We start from the raw sequence: 14837 nt of genomic DNA, 5'->3' as shown, positions 1-14837 counted from the left end.
TCTCTCTCTCTCTCTCTCTCTCTCTCTCTCTCTCTCACCGGGGATTGAACTCAGGCCCTTGTGCTTGGCAGGGAAGCGCTTATTCCACTGAGCCACCTCCCCGGCCCAGCTCTCGCTGTCTCTTGCTCGCTGTCTCACTCGCTGTCGCTGTCTGTCTCTCGCTCTCTTGCTCGCTCTCTCGCCGTCGCTCTCTATGTCTCGCTCTCGCTCTGTCTCGCTCTCTTGCCGTCGCTCTCTGTCTCACTCGCTGTCTCTCTGTCTCTCGCTCTTGCTGTCTGGCTCTGTCTCTCGCTCTTGCGCTCTCGCTCTCTCGCTGACATGCTCTCTCTCTCTCTTGCTTACTCTCACTCTCGTTCTCACTTGCTCTCACTCGCTCTCGCTCAGTCTCGCTCTCACTCTCTCGTGCTCTCGCTCTGTCTCTCGCTCTTGCTGTCTGGCTCCGTCTCTCGCTCTTGCGCTCTCGCTCTCGCTCTCTCGCTGTCATGCTCTCTCTCTCTCTCTTGCTCACTCTCACTCTCGTTCTCTCGCTCGCTCTCACTCGCTCTCACTCTGTCTCTCGCTCTCTTTCTCGTGCTCACTCTCGCTCTCACTCGCTCTTGCTCTCTCTCAGTCTCTTGCTCTTGCTCTCGCTCACTCTCTCGCTCAAGAAATGAGTCTCATGAAGAATGTTTGGTTTTAAAATTTTCCTCAGCAAACATGTACTAAGAATGTTTTATATGCTAAGTATTAGGGCTTCGGCCTTCAGAAAGATACAAAGGCTTTATATCTTTACAATTTCCTTGATTTTTTTTTCCTGTGATATCTGGGACCAAACTGAGAAGCTTGCATTGTCAGGCAGATGCTTAAACCACTAAGCTGTATCCCCGGCCCCCACAATTTCCGTCACTGAGGGTCCCTAAGTTTAGTAGAGGAAGTAAAGCATGCCCGCATGTAGCTACAAGGCAAGTTGTTCTGTTTTATTAATAAAAGGACCTGGACTTGAGCCCGAGTCTCCTACCACATTCTGTCCATCGATGATGGTGGTTTTCCCTAATTTATAAGCTGTGCATCCCTAGAAATAAGTACTTCTCAGTCCTGGATGACATTTTCCTCTTCTGTGAATAAAGGGTTAGAAGATCCGTAGGCCTGCCTCCTGTGATGACATCCTGTGGTAAACAGGAAGAAAGCTACCAAGACAGTGTTGCAAATTTAAGATGACCGCACATCCAGCTTGTCGCAGAGTTCGCAGCTTGGAAGAACGTCGTATGTGCACCTCATAGCTAAGTGGCGCACCAAGCGAAGAGTCTTTGCCACTTGGAACGAGAGCCGTTGAGGCCTTTCTCGGGCATGCTTAGTTTCATTAGGCTTGGCCTTGTGTTAATTGTCTTTCCCAGTGTGACACCACCCTAGCTGGCTGGGTAAAACAACATGCATGCCTTAGTCCGTAATTCTGCAGCTTGGAAGTCTGGGTTACACCTGGCCCCGAAGTTCACTGGCGTGGTTCGCGCAGGGCTGTCTCAGCTGGAACAGCTTTCCTCTGCTCCGCATGTCTCTAAGCAGGTTGCCTGGACTTAGTCACAGGCTGGAAGGGTGCCAGGAGCAGCACAAACAAGGGCTACGAAGTTCTTGTGGGACCCTCTGCAGTTTGCATGCAGCCACTTCCACCACCGCTGGTGATCACAGCGACTCATTAAGCCAGCGCAGAATCAAGGTGGGCAGCAGTAGACCTTTCACCGGAGGAGCAGCGGAGTATTTGTGGCCATTCTTGCCGTCTTGCTGTAGGCTCAAGCATTTCCAAAAGGCCTCTCGAGAAAGCCTGCAGGAAGGGGAAAGAGAGAGGAGAAAAGTGTTAACTAGCAGACGTCAGCTACTCCTTAGGGCCGGGAAGCTCTGTCTCCTCTGTAGATTTTTCTTTTTATCCTCTGTAGATTTTTAATTGCTCATGGAGATGAATGTCTGAAACCTTGACAATAATTACAGGAGAAACATGGTTGTATACTTCCAGCTTCACAGTAAATAGCACTCCCACTTGTTTTTATTATCACTTCATTTATATGCAAATTATAGAGCAATGTTTATTGGATAGTACATAATTTTAGTTCAGATAATTAGTATGAGCTTCACATTTAATTTCTGAAATTAATGGCTTTGTTTTAAAAGCAGAAGAACTAAAATGTAAACTTTAAAGAGAAATGTATCTTCAATGAAAGTTGACAACTATAGAATGAGGACCCCAAGTTACCCTCTGTCATGGGCGAGGGTGAATGTTCTTGTAACACAGGAGCGCACTGAGCCAGGAAGGCGCCTGAGAACCCGGCTGGTATCCGCAGTTTCTTGCTGCATAATTACCGTTTGCTACGAGCCAAGCGTGGTTAAGTAAGAGTGGTTACAGCCCAGAAAGGCTTCCACATGCGGTGCAGGCCTGCTCCATGGAAAGAGGCCGGGTGGAGACTCCAGGCCAGCTCACTTTCGCCTCCCCAAGCCTTGTTTCCGCATCTCTTTAAACTGAGGATATCATCTAATAACAATTCCACTTTTTATCAGAGTCCTTTTTTTAATGTGTCTAGGACAGGGTCTACAGGCTTTCACTACATGGATCAGGCTCGATCCTCCTGTTTTCAGCTTCCAAGCTCTGGGATTACAGGCATGCACCACCACGCCCAGTCTCAATTGCCATCTCAGCGCGCCCTGAGGATGGGGCTGGCACAGCATGCTGGCGATCAAACCCCAGCCCCTGCGTCTGCCTCAGCAGGCACCTTAATACACTGAGCTATCTGGCCAGTCCTTTGGAGGCCTTCTTACCTGCATCCTAGTTACTCTCCTCCTCACAGGAACAAAACACCTGACACCCGCAGTGCAAAGGTGCTCCTAAGGAGAGCATTCGCTGTCGACTGTGTAAGTGAACCATTCCATTGGAAACAAACAGACAGCAATGGGCCCAATTTGCTTATTAGCATAAGGCCCATCCCAACAGGTGTCAGCATGGGCCACCGTTGCTAACGATAAATTGATGAGCTGGACCTTGGTGCTCAGGCCGGGTTCTTCCTTCCAGGGATCCTGGGATCTAAATAACCACACAGGTGCTACGTGCAGGGTGGTGGTGTCTGCAATGAAGCCAGAGTCTACATAAGGGAAAGGTTCCAGGAAAAGACTGAAAGACAGAATTGCATGGGCTGCTTGAGGGGGAAACACTTAGCCAAACTGCTGATGCGTGGAGGGTTGAAACTTCCGAAGCAGGCATAATAGGGGAGGCTGGGAAGGCAGATGGCCACGCAGCTGGAACGCTAGGCTGTTTCCCGGGTGCTTTTTTTATTTTCTGACATTCACAGCACAGCCTAGTATGATGATGATGATGATGATGATGATGATGATGATGATGATGATGATGATGATGTCTGTGCCTGGGTATATTTTGGGCTTTACTGGTTCTATTTTTCTTTAGAAAAGAGTCAGAGTAGCCATACATAGCAGGAGCTCACCCTATAAAGCCAGACAGACCTCGGTGTCCCTTTATCTCTAGTTCAAAATCTGCATACAGAGTAGCAGCACTGCCTTTGCCGACCCCTAGTTTACAATGAAAATCCTGAAACCTATAAAGAAATTTTATTTATTTTAGCCTTTTATTAACATAATCCCCAAATTAAAAAATTAGGTACTTTTTGATGCTGGTTAATTGCTAATCAATTTCTTGATTAAGAAACATGAGCATCAAATTTTGAAGTTTTTCATCAGTGCACTGATTTAAATTTAGTTTCTTTATGTCTGCTTTTGGGGCAGGAGGGTTCTGTGGTTCAGGGATATTTTCCAGGAGAGATAGAGGGTCAAATTACTTGATTCTGACTTGAGACTTCATCTCAATGAACATGAAAAGGTAAAAAATTAAACGGGAAAGATGAACCGTAGTTACCCCATTATGAAGGGAGCCAACATGGAGAATGGGCAGGTTGGGGAGTGGCGCCTCTCCCAGGCCACGGTGCAGGTGCCACGCTCTGCAGTGTGCTGTGCACTCCCTCTGTGTGGTGCTCAGACTCACACAGCAGAGGGGCCTGCGGGCCCTGATGGAGCATGGCCCTGGGAGCTGGGAGCCTGTGGCACTTCGGATGCTGAGACAGTGGCTCATGACCAGAGGAAAACCCTGGAAGCGCAAATCAGCTAGAAGCTCTACCTGGCTCTAGGCACGGGCATGGGGACTCCAGGCCCGGAACCAGACGAACTCCCAGCTGTAAAGACATTCACTTTCAGAAGTGAGAGTTCTAGTCCCCATGTTGAAAAGCCAGGGGCTGCTTCCTGTTTCCCCGAGTCCTTGTTTGAAGTATTGCCTTCGGAGAAGGGAAAGGAGCGCAAGTCACATTTAAGGGTGAGGTTTGGAATGCTCCCGGGCCTGAAACCCTCCACTTAGGTAAGCCCCTTGCTCTTCAAGGCATCATAGCTCATAAATGGACCAAACTGCAGCAATCATTGAAAGAGAGAAATTATTATAGTGACATTTAAGAACTACATGAACGATAATGGAAACATCCAGAGACTGCAGTGAGCAGAGAGCCGTGAGCCCGCTGGGCACAGTGGTACCCGGTGTTCATCGCTCAAAGGATTGCTGGGTGTGGGTTTTATCTTCGCCTCCTAATGAAGCTCTCAGAGGCCATAACAGAAAGTGCTCCACATGACTGCCCAGGTCAGCCTTTCAGACAACTGAGATTGCTTTTGTCTGTGCCAATCCGTTTTCATTCCTAACATAGCTGAGTGGGATTACCCAAATAAAAACCGGGTTTGTTTCCCAGTATAGAAAGTTTTGAAATAAAAAGTCCTTGGCGTAGCAGGTGGAAAGCTCTGTGACAACACTGTGCTGTCAGAGCATAGTTTAAGAGACTCCGAGTTTGCCACAAAGGCTGGCAACAACGCAAGCCTGAATGTGCCCACAGTTGTACCAGATAAAAAGCTCTGCATTTTGGCTGCCTCAGTTTTTGGCTAATATTCCCAGGAACCCTTGAAGATACTCACAACGTAAGCCTGAGAGTGCATAGAGCTCAGTGTGCTAAAGAGAACTGCACATCATATGATACGGGAGCAGGAAGGAAGCATTCCCGGGAGCAGTCCCTGGACTGCCCGTCCCCTTGCCCCGCTCCCAGGCAAGATCAGTCCAGCCGGGCGTACCTGCCTCCATCGATCCACCTATCTGTGTGGCCTGTGTGGCCCCGGAGTCCTGGAGACCAGGCATCACCCCAAAACTAAACAAGCTATGGTGGTAGCTCCATCGGTGTGGCTTTTCTGGTAATTCTTGGGACTATAAGATCTGTTTCTAAATCCTTCCCATTCCTGTCCCATATAATTAATCCCATAGGGTTCCTGGGAGATATGGATTCTTAGTACATGGTTTGCAATGGTTTACAAGTTGTAGAATCTGATTCCAGGGAACTTGGGAAGAAAGACAAAAACTGTAATTGGCAGAATGTCAGAGAAGGTGAGAAAGCAGGCCTTAGCAAGGGCGGGAGCAGGCACCATCTTAGCATCTACTTGTCGGAACTAATAGTGATTCTTTTTAAGAGACTTCCAGCCGGAGGCAGCAACATGACCGTTCCGCTCCTACCAGTTTCACATTTCCAGGAGCACACTTACTGCCCCGGACCTTCAGGGGTAGGAGCAGCCTTTTGATCATTAATCCCAGCAAGACACGGGAATGCTGGAGAAATAGTTGCCGAGAGTGGCTTTAGTTCTGAGCTGGCAGCTCACAGGTGACAGCGCTAACACTCTGACCTCTTCTGGTTGTCTTTAGGCGTCGAGGAAGTTTTTCCCCATCACGTTCTTTGGCTCCATCACTTGGATCGCAGTATTCTCCTATCTGATGGTCTGGTGGGCGCACCAGGTGAGTCTTGGGCTGGTTTCTCTCTCAGCTTGGTTGCCAAGTGGTTCATCGGTGTGTTTGCTTCCTAAAACTGTCAGGACAACACTGGATGTGTCACAGATAAATTGCACAACTTCCCGTAGGCTCTAGGTCCTTCTTTCTCCCCAGACCCTTCCCCTAGCCTGGAATCACATCAGCGGAAGCACTGGAAGGCCATCTGCAGGAAGATGAGCCTGAAGTTTCTTGCCCTCCATAGTCTGAACCCAGGCCAACCCAAGCACGGGACAAACATTCTTTAGTGTCACTGACAGAAAGCTTTATCCTGGACAAGCCATTTAACATGGCTCTCACCGGGCTTTCTGAACTGGTCTCGGGAAAGGATGTGGAAACAAAACGATGTCTTCCTAGAGCTTCACTTTATATAAATAATGATATATTGCATCCTCACCACTGTAAACCAAGAACCAATCCTAATCCCTTATGATCTTAGTAATAGTCACTGAAACATACAAGGAATGAGGCCACTACAATCACCACTGTTAATTGAATGGGTACTATGTGGTGGGCAGTTTATATCCCTTTGTCTTTATAATCCTGCCATTAACCCTGTACATAGATTTGAATTCTACGAAGGTACTATTACTGTCTAAACTCTCCAGATAAAGGAGGTAAGCTTAAAATTGCCAAGAGGGTTGCCTAAAATCACAGAGGAAGTAAGTAGCAGAGCAGCAGTCTCTGAAGCCCCAACTTCATACTTTTAATCTTTCCTCTACATGAGCTCCAAACTGCCTGCTTATAGCCTTTGTCTATTGTCATCCTTAAATTATTGTACTCGTTAGCATACATGAGATGTTGTAGTTTGAAATAAGGACATATATACCAAGAACATATGTGGATAGACTCTTCAAGAAATGTTGCTGAAATAATTCAATTTCCATATGTCAAAATAAACTAATTTAAATCTTTACCTCATATTGTGTTCAAAAATTAACTTAAAGTAGGCATCTCTAAATACAAAAGCTAAAACTATCAAACTTTCAGAAGAAAGCATAGAAAATCTATATAACTATGTTACCACCGTGGGATAACACCTGAGATAATCAACTCATCAGAAGGAGAGGTTTGTTTTGGCTCACAGGTTCAGAGTTTTGGGTCCGTGATTGCTTGGTCCCATCATTTTGGGAGAACATCACGGTGGGGAGACCGCAGCAAAGAAAGCTGTGTACCTCTCAATGGCCAGGAGCAAAGAGAGAAAGAGTGGAAGCTAGGGCCCCAAGTCCCCAGAGAAATACCACTGGCCTCGCTTCCTGCCACTGAACCCACCTCCTAATGGTGTCCACCGCCTTTTGACAGCATCACCAGCATGGGTCTAAACCTTCAACACGTGAAGCTTTGGTAAACCTTCCACATCCAAGCTACAATGAGGACGCTGTTCGACCCGAGGATGGTCCTATCTGTGCCCTTGGCTTTTCCTCTGACTCTTCAAAAGTCAGCGGAGTGACAGCCACTTCAGGCAGGCATTTTTAAAGGACTAGATTTCCTTCAAGGACAGTGTCTCAGCCACACAGGCTCATCAGGGGTCAATGAAATTATTCATTATTCATGTGCTTTTCCATATTGTGACTTGGCCCCAGTAAGCCAACTTTTGTCCCTAATGCCAGAACCTTGGTTGCTGATCTGAAAACTTCACAGAAGAAAGTAGTAATGTCTGCTTGGTACTCACTGCTAGTTATTGATCGGTTACTTGAAGTCTGACACTGCTGTTTCCTCCATTAGTCTCATCACAGGTGCTCAGCATGACTGAGTGAATGTTGTTGTCCTCATGTTACAAATGGGCAACTGAGAGGCAGAGACAGTGTGTCCCTCATCCTAGAGGGACAAACTAGACTTTCACCAGGACTTCTGTGTCCCAAACCAGCTTTTAACCATACCACTTTTCTTCAATTTCTTCCCTTTTCTGCAAAGTGGCATTGAACTATGAAACAGATGATCTGTATAAGAACTTAAATTATTTAAATATGCATTAAATAAACTGTAACTTTTTTAGACAATCATTTAGTCATCATCTTCCTAGTCCTTGACATTTCCTTCTAAATTTAAACAAAAAGATAAGCCACTAGAAGAAAGTTTTGCTCACATAGGGCTTGCTAGTACAAAACTCTTACATAACTTGTTCAAGGTGAATCAGTGAGAACCATGTTAGACAATCACCTATGTGTGCAGATCAGTTTGTTCATCCACCACCTCAGCTTTCACAGCCTAACATAGATCAGGCTGTTCTCTACAAATAAGGGATGTCATAGTTACCAAGGCAAGAAAACTGCTTGCACAGGGCTTACTTTTTTTTTTTTTTAACGTACTTGGTTGTCCCGGAGTTTCACTACACAGCTTGGACTCATAGTGATCCTCCTGTTTTCATCCTCCCCAGTCTGGGATTACAGGCATGTGCCACTACTCTGGACTCTGTGGGCAACTCAGCCCACCCTGAGGACGGGGCTGGCATTGCATGTGGTGCCAGGATCAAACCACGGTCCTTGTACTTGCCTAAACTTGCCTAAGCAGGCGCCTTAGTCCACTGAGCTATCTCACCGGCCCAGGGCTTACTCTCTAACAAGAGCATAGAATCTGTGTGCCATGGTAATCTCATCAGGATACCAGACACTAGACCAGAATGACCACAAAAATAAAATTATCTCCCATGTTTTTAGATAAGATATAACTTAGAAATCAAAAACCTAAAAGAGATTTAGGAATGAATGTATTTCAGTCCCTAATTCCTTTATCATTACATGCTATCTCAATAATCCCCAACACCTGTAAGTAATCCCCACCAAAAAAAACAATAAACCTCTGGACGTCATCAAGAAGGCCAATAGAAACCAAAGAGAAGCTTTATGTCTTTTCTGGAGTTGATGAGCTGCAGATCTGAAAAGCGAAAGATTCCAAGTCTCAACAAGGTTGACAAGTTACTCACAAGAATGGAAAAGCCTTTACATGAGGCCAGACCAGCCTCCAAGCAGAACTCATCAGTCTAAAGAAGAAAAACTGGGGGCCGGGGAGATGGCTCAGTGGAATAAGTGCTTCCCTGGCAAGCGCAAGGGCCCGAGTTCAATCCCTGGTTCTGGAAAAAAGAAAAAAAAAAAAAAAAACCAAGAGCTTAAAGAAGAAAAACTGGAAAGAAGTATACCTACCGCGTGCCCTTGCCTTTTCAGTAATGACACATCACTGATAAAGGGCTTTGCACAAGTTACCCAGCATCACTTTGTGTTTGGATACACTTACCCTCGCTTTGCATGTTCAAAGGCTAGGGTCAAAGACACGTGCAGGGCATGTCACCGGCAGGCTGAGTTCTTAGCAACCGCACACGCAGGCTTCGGGCCGCGCTCCCTCCTCGGGCTGCCACCGTTCTGCAGCTGCCTTAGTAAGCGCTCCATATTATCAGACCTGAACTCTCCCAAAATCGTATTTCTTATGGAAATGGAGAGGCTAATAGTGTTCAAGTGTGGTTCGGACAATAGAAAATATTAAAGAAGATGGGAACAATGAGCCAGTTTTTAAGCTTGGATGGTAAATTGAAGAGCAGATCTGTGCCCAGATAGGTGTCACTGTCAGGGGCTGGTCCCGAGGGTCAAAGGCCAGTTGATTTTTATAACTCCAAAGAGCCCTCTCTAGCTTGCTTTGGTTTTAATTTTAAATGATCTACTTGATCTTCAGATGAACATTGCTAATGTCTTGGGTCTGAATGTCATAAAAATATTAATTCCTTGCTGGGGAGATGGCTCAGTAGAATAAGCATTTGCCTGGCAAGTGCAAGGGCCTGAGTTCAATCCCTCAATCCCCAGTTCCAAAAAAAAAAAAAAAAAAACAAAAAAAAATTCCTGTATGGCAGTGATCACGGCTCATCAATCTTTACCATCTCAGAATTCAGCAGAGCACAGAGGAGTAACTCACTGAACGTGGGCTGCACTGCAGTATTTGTGTTTTGGCGGTTTTATGACTTCCAGCACACATGTTTGTCCTCTCACGATATTTAGGTCGGAGAGACCATCGGCATCAGTGAAGAGATCATGGGTCTGACCATCTTGGCTGCGGGGACTTCCATCCCTGACCTTATTACCAGTGTCATAGTGGCCCGGAAGGGGCTGGGGGACATGGCCGTGTCCAGCTCTGTTGGGAGCAACATTTTTGACATCACTGTAGGGTGAGTAGAGATGAATCTGCAAATGCGTGTGCCAGCCATAGCCATCTTCTTCCAGTAACTGCAAGGGCCTGGGAGCTTAAAATGTAGCAATACCAAAACAAAGCTGAGATGGGGAATCATTCGGTTTACCATTCTCATTTTTATTTTTGAAGAACTTTGGGCCGGGGAGATAGCTCAGTAGCATAAGTACCTGCCTGTCAAGTGCAAGGTCTCTAAGTTCCATCTCCAGTATAAAAAAAAAAAAAAAAAAAAAAAGAATTTAAGGAAGAATAAGTCATCTCTATATACCAGAAACACATGCCTGCATACAGAATATATGTTTTAGAAAATACTTCCAGAAATTTCATTTATATACCTGCATTTGCCATGTGTTGTAAACATTCAACGTTCAGGCCAGCCTGAGATGCTCTGGGAGGAGGTTCGTGCTACATTTTCTACAGTATCCTGCCCAGCTTTGAATGAGATTTGGGCTTTAAGGCAGAAACAGACAAACATACTGTTTCTTTCCTTGGAAAACACTGGCAGTGTTGGAATTGATCTATCCCACTAAGCATAGACTAGGTTTTCTGAAAGTTGGAACATGAGGTCTTTTCTTACAGTTAAATAATTGGAGCTCTTCACATGACTTACAGTATCTGTAGCACGCCAGACTGAGAGGGACATTGTTATCTCCCCACTTCATCTAACTTGTCCCAAGTAAGAGGAGCCTGACAGATCACCCTGAATGTCAGTCCCCGAGAAAGCAAGACCTAGGGTGTCATCCTACACTCCAGAAGGAACAGGGCTCTTGACACTTGGGCTTGGAGACCCAGCGAAGTACGTGGACTTTCTCATTGAACACTTCAACATCATTCTGTCTAACGTTCATTTATATATGTGTGTGTGTGTGTGTGTGTGTGTGTGTGTGTGTGTATTATGCATTATATATAATTTCCTGTAGGGTCTACCATATACTCTGTCTATACACTTTTACCCATTTAGGCCACACAGCAATCACATAAGTATATATTAGCACCTATGCTTCTCAGATATGGAACCCAAAGGGCACAGAACTCATAAAACTAGCAAATGAGCAGGCGGTTGGGAACTGAGCAGAGCCTGGGCCACCAGCCGCACTACCTGAGCAGCTCTGTGTGAACCTGCTTGAGGCCCAAAGGTGCCCTCTCTTCCCCTGCTGGGCTGTCTTCTTTTGGGGGCCCCCTCTCACTGAAGAGCCCCCATGCTTGTCTGCCTAGGAAACTCTGGCTATCTTTCCAGTGTCAGCTGCAGTCCTGACTGCTCTGCCTCCCCTGGGGCCGGAGGACTCCGCAGATCACACCGTTGCCATGGCCCTGTCTGCCTGCTTCCTCAGGACTCACTAAGGGCAGGATCCCCCAAAGCCTAACACGTGCCGTTCGATAGACTCCTGACAGATGCTTGGGACTGAACTGGCAGACGCACAAATGAATGAAGGCCTTGAAAAGTGTACACTTTCAAGGAAAGTTAGTATTCCTTAGATCTGCTGCTCATGCATTTAGAATGCAGAATGATCAGTCACTTGTTAAACAAAAAAAGATGAGGAGGGAAAATGTTCTGAAGTAAAAACAGTGAAAATCCTACAAGCTAAGAAACATTGAAAATATTCAGTTAGACATATTTGTCATGATTTTGAAAAATAATTTCCTAGTGAAGTGCAGTATGCTTTGTCGATTGTTCTTAAATTGTGCATCTATTCTAGCAACAGATGAAAGTGTAAGGAAAACTCATCCTAATCCTACTTCTCCAGAACATTTTTTATTTTCTCTTTCAAATGTTTCACAGTTTTCTTAGTGAATATTCACTTTTATTCCTCTATGAGGACCTTAGTTTTTCCCTCTTTTTTTCTCTTTTTTATAGTACTTGAATTAAACCCAGGGCTTCTCACTGAGCTACACAGCCCCAACCCTTCCTTATTCTGAGGCAGGACCTTACTAAGTCACTAAATCACCCAGACTGAGCTCAAACTCACACTCTCCTGCCTCAGCCTTCCAGAAGGGTGGGATTACAAGCCTGCACCACCACACAAGGCTTGATTTCTCTGTCTTCAAACCTGATATACTGGTACAAAGAGGTACCTATTAGAAAACCATAGAAAGCATTTTAAGTGTTTTATAGCTCTCAATTGATTTTATGGCTTCAAATATTATATCTTATTGTTTTCAGTCTAACCATTACCCTTTAGCAGACATTTATTTTCAATTTTATGTTATTGTAGCTATTTTGATATACACCTTTATTTAGAAAAACTTTCTCATTTAGTTATTTTACTAGGATTAATTCCTGTAAGCAGTATCGATGGATTGCATATTTTGAAAATCTTAATGATTATTGATGTGTTTTGCATAGTTCTTTTCCAAAAGCTTCTTTCCCAAGAATTTATACCCCCTTATGATGTCATCCTAATGTCGTGACACCACCTCCAACATATCCTGTGTAAAAATTTCTGTAGCTCTGCCAGCACTTTCTTTTTGCTCATCAGATTAATATAATAAAAAATTAGAAAAATATATATAAAGATCAATGAAAATTCAATACCCTTTTAAATATGTGCATATTTTACATCATTGAAATTACATTTTATATAAATCTTTTCAAATTTAAAATTACATACAAGGCACTAGGCTTGATCCCCAACACTGTGATAAAAAATAAAGCCTAAATTTAAAATTATATTATGAATATTTTCCTGTATCACCATACACTTGAGATTTTAAGTAGGCATTTAATATATTACATTGGCTGAGTCACTATTTAACTAGCTCCCTATCATTGGAAATTATAAGAGATCCCCAACTTCTTACTACTCAACATGGGAATGACCATTTTCCTGAATAAAGTTACATGTGCGCTGCAAGTGATTCTCATCTTTGATCACTGACAGTAGAATTGATAAAACATGAAAAATGTCATTTCCCTCTGAACTCACTGAAGTGCCGTCAGCCTCAACTTCGCCAGAATCGCATGTGCATGCATATGTGCATGTGTGTGTGTGTGTGTGTGTGTGCGTGTGTGTGTGTGTTCGCATGTGCACACTGTGTTGGATTTCTCCTACTTTGACAAATAACTGAGATAATCAATGGAGAGCATAATTCTTTCAGCTCATGGTTTTAGAGGTTTCTACCCACAGTCATGAGTCCATGTTGCTCCGGCCTGTGGTGGCTCAGTAGCTCATGGGGGAGACCTGTTCATGGTGGCCAAAAAGCAAAAACAGAGAGAAGGGGCCAGGGCCCCAATATTGTCACCAAAGGCACATGCCCAGTGACCTAACTTCTTCACCAGGCCCTCCTCAAGGTTCAGACTCTCCCAGTAGCACCACAAGCTGCTGACCAAACCTCCAAATCATGGGCCTACAGAAGATGCTCAGTATCCCAAGTATACCATCTGTTTAGTAATAGTGAAGTGGTTTGGAGTCATTCTCTTCGTAAGACTTGAAAGGATGGAAGAAGTGTCCCACGGGGCCAGCCCCTAGTGATGGTTCTCACCCTTGTATCACTGCCACTCTTCTCTCCACCTTCCCTCCCAGTTTGACTTTCCATTGCTGAGCCAGGCTTCCAGGACTGCCCCAAATTGGAATTCCACCTGTTCCCTGTGCTTCTGGGGAAGGGCACCCCAACAGTGGTCACTGGGGAGGTGCCTGCTGGCCAGGCTTTAGTGGCCAAGTGCCTGTGTGGATGGTCATGGGGCTGATACTACAATGACTTCAGCTTTGCCTGGCTACCTGCACCTAAGTGGAAGCCGGCAGGTGCCATGCCTGGGAAGCCAGAGACACACAGTTGTGGGCTCTGCCTGTGCGCACACTCCCGCAGAGTAGACAGATATACACGGTCACTGTTCAGGTTTCAAAAGGCTACTTCCTCTTCCACACTCCCGAGGCCAGGTCACGGCTGAGTGCCCCTCACCCAGCAGAAGCCCACCTAAAATGCCGTCATCCTGTCATCCTTCTCGCATGTGAGGTTCCCCCATCACGCCTGATGGGTAGAACCAGCTGTATCTCCCCCGGCCCCCTTGAGGTCCCCTGTCACCTGATGTCCTCAGGAATTCCATTCATCTCCAGAGAGACCTAGTCAGCTCCTGTGGCATTCCTGGCTTTCCTAATGTTTCAGAATATGAAACAAAAAATGTTAGCAAGTATTAAAAGTCTAATGAAAAGGGAAATAACGGGTATTAACATGCAAAATAAGGTTTAAAAACACACTGCAAATCTTTCCGAAGAAAACCGCTTTAATCATAGGATTGCCCACATGTGTCTCAGAGGAAACCTCACACTGCTGTAGCGCATCAGCACCATGTACTTTTACTGGCTTTCAGGTTGTTAGCTAAATCATTGTTATTCTGTTTTTAAAATAATTTGTTAGTGTCATGACTCACTTCTCTACCTGCTTTCCATTTATCTTCTCCTCCCCCACCTTGTAAATATATGAATTAAGATCCCCCCAAAATGAGAACCCTTGGGGAGAGTGGGGGAGAGGAGGAGGGGGGGATGCGAGCAGCGGGGCGCTCCGCGCCTGTGCGCCCGCCAGCAGGAGCGCCTTTGGTCTGTGTAACCAGCGCGTGCTCCTAGACAGTCGCGATCCACGTTTCAAATCCTCAGGGTCACCTTTTAGTGCCTAGAACATTGTGATCTCCACTAGGAAGGAAACAAAAATAATTTCGAATGAAATCCCGAAGCTAGCTGCAGCAGTCCTGTCTGGGGACATTCTGCGACAGGACAAGCGCTCACAATTCGATCAGGAAGTAGATGGAGGTCTCCAAAGGCCCACCCGACTGCCCAAGCGGCTTCGGGCGGCCGCGCCTGACGCC

At 45.5% G+C, this 14837-nt stretch overlaps 1 protein-coding gene across 1 annotated transcript in view; it reads left to right on the top strand.

The window, feature by feature from the left end:
* The window catches only part of Slc24a2 (solute carrier family 24 member 2), a 288585-nt gene that overhangs the window by 226926 nt on the left and 46822 nt on the right, over positions 1 to 14837 (top strand). The window contains exons 8-9 of the mRNA XM_012514856.1: positions 5750 to 5839; positions 9853 to 10019. Of these exons, the coding sequence (XP_012370310.1) occupies positions 5750 to 5839; positions 9853 to 10019 (257 nt within the window). The remainder of the gene's footprint in view (positions 1 to 5749; positions 5840 to 9852; positions 10020 to 14837) is intronic.

This window comes from Octodon degus, unplaced genomic scaffold (assembly GCF_000260255.1).
Source record: "Octodon degus isolate 3935 unplaced genomic scaffold, OctDeg1.0 scaffold00044, whole genome shotgun sequence".
Taxonomy (NCBI): Eukaryota; Metazoa; Chordata; class Mammalia; order Rodentia; family Octodontidae; genus Octodon; species Octodon degus.
Note: the sequence above shows the minus strand (reverse complement) of the source record. Positions and strands in the feature narration are given on the sequence as shown.